The sequence below is a fragment of the Armigeres subalbatus genome, chromosome 2 (assembly GCF_024139115.2).
Source record: "Armigeres subalbatus isolate Guangzhou_Male chromosome 2, GZ_Asu_2, whole genome shotgun sequence".
NCBI lineage: Eukaryota > Metazoa > Arthropoda > Insecta > Diptera > Culicidae > Armigeres > Armigeres subalbatus.
The window spans coordinates 374,663,645-374,669,666 of NC_085140.1; the positions used below are offsets into that span (position 1 = coordinate 374,663,645).

Sequence of the window (6,022 nt, forward strand, 5' to 3'; positions counted from 1 at the left end):
CGGAGAAAACTGAGATGGTTGTCTTTTCAAAAAAACATAAGCCGGCAAAGTTCCGCTCCAACTGATGGGTAAGACAATCACTCATAGCATATCTTCTAAATACCTCGGGGTCTGGTTCGACTCGAAATGTACCTTCAGGAAGCACATTGTGTATCTGACACAAAAATGCCAGAAACGGATCAACTTCATGCGATCAATAACCGGAACATGGTGGGGAGCGCATCCCGAAGATCTTATGACGTTGTATAGAACAACCATTTTGTCGGTCCTCGAATACGGTAGTTTCTGCTTCCAGTCCGCGTCTAAAACACACATGCTGAAGCTTCAAAGGATTCAGTACCGCTGTCTCCGTATCGCGTTAGGATGTATGAATTCGACACATACAATGAGCTTGGAAGTACTTGCGGGAGTACTGCCACTAACAGATCGTTTCGCGGAATTATCGCTCCGGTTCCTCATCCGCTGTGAGGTTATCAATCCATTGGTCATTGATAACTTCGAGAAGCTGCTCGAACAAAACCCTCAATCTCGATTCATGAGTTTTTACCACTGGTATATAACGCTGGAGGTAAGCCCTTCTTCGGTAGATACCAATCGTGCTAACTTCTTAGACTCTTACAGTTCCTCTGTTACTTTTGATCTGTCCATGAAGCAGGAGGTTCATGGAATACCAGAATTTCTGTGTGCGGAGGTCATACCTCCATTATTTGCAAGCAAATACGGGCACGCCAGTGAGGAGAGAAGCTTTTTACAGACGGGTCAAAAATTGATGACTCCACTGGGTTGGGTGTGTTCAACGTTTTGCATAGCGCCTATTTTAAACTCAAAGCGCCTTGTTCCGTGTATACTGCTGAGCTAGCAGCTATACACTATTCACTCGAGCAAATCGCATCCCTACCTCCTGACCACTTTTTCATCTTCACCGACAGTCTAAGTTCCTTGGAGGCTGTTCGGTCAATGAAACCGGTTAAGCACTCAGCGTATCTTCTGAATGGGATACGGACAGCTTTGAGTGCCTTATCACAACGGTCTTACACAATCACCATGGCTTGGGTCCCTTCTCATTGCTCGATCCCGGGAAATGAGAAAGCGGACTCTTTGGCTAAGGTGGGCGCTATTACTTACTTACTTACGGATCCTGTACACCTCCGGTGGTGCAAAGGGCCGACTTGAAAGATCTCCATCCTGAGCGTTGCCCGGCTATCGCTTTAACCTGTTGCCAGGTTAGATTTCGGTCGACTTCTTTTATTTCTTTATTGAGGCTTCGCCGCCATGAGCCTCTGGGTCTGCCTCTGCTGCGATGTCCCGCTGGGTTCCAGTCTAATGCTTGTTTACAGATTTCGTTTCCGCCCCTACGTAGAGTGTGGCCGACCCAGCCCCACTTTCGATCCCGAATTTCTGTTGCTATCGGCCTCTGGTGACAACGACGATGGAGCTCATTGTTTGAGATCCAGTTGTGAGGCCACCAGGCCCGAATTATATACCGCAGGCATCTGTTAATGAACACCTGCAGCCGTTGAGTGTTCTCCACTGATACACACCATGTTTCGCTAGCGTATAACAGCACAGATTTCACGTTAGAGTTGAAAATTCGTATTTTGGTGCGTTCACTTATCTGCCTGTTTTTCCAGATATTTCTTAAGGTGGGCGCTATGGAAGGTGATATTTACGATCGGAAAATCACCTTCGATGAATTTTTCACATTAGTTCGTCAGGAAACCTTGAACAGCTGGCAACAGAAATGGACAAATGGGGAGTTGGGTAGATGGCTGTATTCAATTCGCCCGCAGGTGTCGAAGCGTCCATGGTTCAAAAAATTGAATATGGGACGAGACTTCATTCGAACCATGTGTCGTCTAATGTCCAATCACTACACTCTAAATGCACATCTTTTCAGAGTGGGGCTCTCGGAAGGAAATCTCTGTGTTTGCGGCGAGGATTATCAGGACATCGATCATGTCGTGTGGGCGTGCAAGGAGCATCGTGGCCCCAGATCTGCGCTAACTGAACATCTCCGGGTCCGAGGAAAACAACCAAAGCCTATTAGGGAAGTGTTGTCGGGCCTTGATCTCGAGTACATGTCCCTGGTCCACCAATTTTTGAAAGTTGCTGATGTAAAACTGTAATCATTGTCTGCCCATTCCCTTGTCTGTCGTACCCCATATCGAATGTCTTCCTCTTGTTGTACATTTCCATGTCTGTTGTTAATCCTTCCGTATGTCTTCCTCTCGTCGTTGTCTCCCAAAAAAGTTTGTTTGTCCCGTTACAGATGTAAAAATGCGAGGAATGTCAACTTTGTGAACATCAGCATAGTAATTACTTAAGCACCCTAAAATCCTTTCCTTTCCTACTGTATTATTGTATTCCCTAACCTCGACTAAACCGCGAGTCTTTCGGTTCCCCAAAACTAACACTATGTATAAGAATCAAGAAATGTATTGTTAAACTTGATTTCGGCTCCGTAACGCTTCACGGCAAATGAGCCTTCCAAATAAACGAAAGATAAAAAAAAAAACATAAAAACATAATTGTATTAAGCTACAAATATTTCTGTTCTATCAAACTCCCAACCCCTTCACAAATCTGAAGCAACTACATCAAAATGAGCACTTGAACACAAATCCGGTCAATGAAATTTCGAAAGACCATTCTTTCGAAAATCTTCGAGTTAATCGCAAGGTATGCCGCAAAACAGTTGATCAAATTCCTATGGAGCTTTTTGCTCTCGCTATATAATTCTGGCACAGAAAGATATAAAATTATGAAACTTAAGAATCTTTGTTACAATGACAGAAAAATCAACAACGCATTCCATTGAAAGTATTAGGAGGAAAGTAAACTTAGGCAACCTTCGCAATCATAACAGAGATTGCATTAAAGAAATATTTTTATAATCCTCAAAAGATCTTGTTCCATTTAATTTTTTGGCGATTTCATAAGGATCATCGGAAAACTCTTTTGTGCCTGCTTAGAATTTGTTTTTAGGATAAAAAATAAAATAGATTTAGAAACCAGTTCGTATCAGAAAACATTTCTTTTGCAGCACAATTCAGATCGATTTGGTTGCTTCTCAAGTCTTTTTGATTTTTGCAGAGAAATCTCTCACCTATTCAGAAAACCATAATAAAGCCTCTTCCTAACGTCAGTAACTACAAAAACCCTATGGTATTCTGGAATTTGATTTATGACTCATAATTTTATGACTCATTGAATTTATGACTCATAAAAAACACTTTAGGATTCCAAATTTGTGTTCATCGATACTTAACTATTTCAGCACATAGCATACATTTTGGAATTCCATGAATACTTAAATTGATTATGACAAAATTTCGTGTAATTTATTCCACATCTAAAGAGTTTCAAAAATTTAAAGTTTAAAAAAAATGTAGATTTTTATGCATTAAGTAATCATGGAAATGCTTGAAAACTTTCAGAAATATACTCATACCGAATTTCATTTATAGATATTTCGAAGAAGATCCTTAAATCTCAGATTACACACTTATCCACATTTAGTAACATGGAGAAGACAAGTTGACACAGACACAGCGTATTGAAGCAATCACAGCATCATTGGAAATCAATTGTATTATTCGCGTTAGTTCTAGGATAGGACGAATGAGCGATAAACTTAGTCAAACAATTTCTATTGCAAACCATGCGCACAGTGCTTTAAATCGCCTTTGAAAATTACATCCCACCAGCTGGTGCCATGGCCCCCCTAGACCGAGACTCTAGTTACGCCTATGTATAAAGTTAACAATTTTCAATTTAAATATCCTTAAATTGTGAAGGAATCTTGATATTTCAATCATTACACATTAGTTTGTGTTGTTAAAATTGGTTGTATTTGATTAATATCACGGAAAAATATTTAGATTTGCCATACCCATTCAAGAATTCCATCCATCTTCGCAATATTCTACACTTCTCACACCATGTTACTGAATAATTATGCTACTTATGTCTGTCACGTAATGATAGAAAAATAAGAATGTGAAATGCATGCCCCTCCATCTTGGAGGCAAATGAATCGAACAACAATATGCCGTAAAGACGTTGAGCATAGAATCTAGAAGCCCATGAATCTGTTCACAGAAAACGGAAAACACCCTGCGGCCAAACAACTATACATGGAAGCATCCACTCGACAGCATAGCGCGGCAGCGACGACACGACGTCGGTCCCGATACAGTTCATAACAATAAAGAAAATACGAACTGCACTACCCTATAGCTAATAAAAGAGAAGAACTCAAGAAATTAATGCTAAATTTGAAACCCTAAACACTATTAGCTTTATCGGAATTGCACGAATTTTTGCAACATTATTGCTAATGGACGCGGTGAACCATCAATTTCCCCTTTGTGGGCGGCGGGTGGCGCGGGGACGATAGATCGAGGGCGCAACTTTCCAACAACAACCGAACCGTTCGTAATAAGTGCCGATAATGTAGGGAGGAACCGAAAAGAAGGCTGTTCTCCGGTCCAAGTGTGTTACGGATGGGGCTCCGAGTTTGCTTTTCAGCAATCCGGTGTTTCGAGCACATTTTGCATAATAATAGCAGGATCATGCGCAGTGCTTGTTGTATAGGTAATACATCGTCGTTTGTCGGGATTCAATTTGTTCCGCACGGTTCGTCACTTAAAGTTACGTTCGGGTTACCTGCGGTACGGGTGTAGGTGGATTGGATTAGATTTCCAGGGATGCCAGGAGGTTTGTTCAAATCATGTTGGATGGTCTTTGTTTGAGAGCACAACCCGAGTAGACGAAAATAGTTCAATAATATCAAATGTTGATAAGATAGCAATATGAGATATTGACATGATTTATATAAGAGATAAAATATCAGACGACAATATCAAAATTTTGCACTAAAATATCATGAGGAGATCAAGTTATGCTATTTGTAAGAAGTGATCAATATCATGTGCCATAAGTCATGTGCCTTATCCATGGCATATCTTGATATTTCGGTGCAAATTTTTGATATTGTTGCCTGTTCTTTTATATCTTATATCAATCAAATCCATATCATGTTTTGATGTTCTGTTTATGGATTCTGCCCGGTAAGAGGTGTAGATGTATGATAATACATAGAACATCATTTAACATTGCAATTTCTTTTTATTTCCAATTTCAACTAGATTGAATGATGTCGATGTGATGCATGCATCGGATCGATGCGAACCATCCGTTAATTTCATTTTAAAATATTATGTTTCCACATTTTCTTACATAACATCTATTATTACCTACGAAAGATAGACAGGGCTGAACTTCTGGCATCATTGTAGATCAAGAAATGAACCTAGAGCTGAAAGTTCGAATTGCATTATGCAACGGTTTCAGGTCAAACGCAGCTGAATTGTTTTCAACTTACCTGACGAAAAGTTCCTCGAAACAAGGGGACTCGCGAATTTATGACAACCCTCCAATTATCAAAAAAGCGTTATGCCCCACACTGATCATCGCAGTAATTTGTACGCGTGAATTCCGCCTTGTAAACGAAAATTGAATTTACCAAGAAGCATGGGAAAACAATTTTCCCCGTTCCCTGATTTATGACGCTTAACGATGGGGAGGATCTCAAATCTGCGTAGATCGTCGGAAGCGGTGGTGATCGTCCGATCGACCGAATCGAATCACTTCGCGCAGGATTAAAACGGGAGGGTTGCGATCGCGGTCACCGTCATCCGTCGTCCGCCATGCAGGCGGTCAAATGTGGAGTAGCCCAATAAATAAACCCCAAGATACGAGCATCATAAAGTTGAATATTTTCACCCCAAAATGTCCAAAACGATAACTCGGGCGAAATTGAAAGTTTCTGTGTCCTTCTTTTCGCAACCGGGGGCCATAAATTGTGCTGTCGAATATTAACGGTTTTCGGCTGGGGAATTTCGTTCGACATCTTATTCTCTCTGCGCTGCTGCGGGCTAGGTCATGTCGATCCTTTTCACGCACCGAGTGATTGCAGTGATGTTGTTAACATCTACTAGCCTGTGGGTTACCCGGTTGA

General features: G+C 41.0%; 1 protein-coding gene across 1 annotated transcript; it reads left to right on the top strand.

Moving 5' to 3' along the window:
* The first annotated feature begins 846 nt into the window (after positions 1-846).
* On the top strand, positions 847-2,491 carry LOC134217255 (uncharacterized). Its single transcript, XM_062696024.1, has 2 exons — positions 847-1,107; positions 1,644-2,491. The coding sequence occupies exons 1-2, from the start codon at positions 958-960 to the stop codon at positions 2,124-2,126; spliced, it is 633 nt and encodes a 210-aa protein (XP_062552008.1). The 5' UTR covers positions 847-957; the 3' UTR covers positions 2,127-2,491.
* The last annotated feature ends 3,531 nt before the right edge of the window (positions 2,492-6,022 follow it).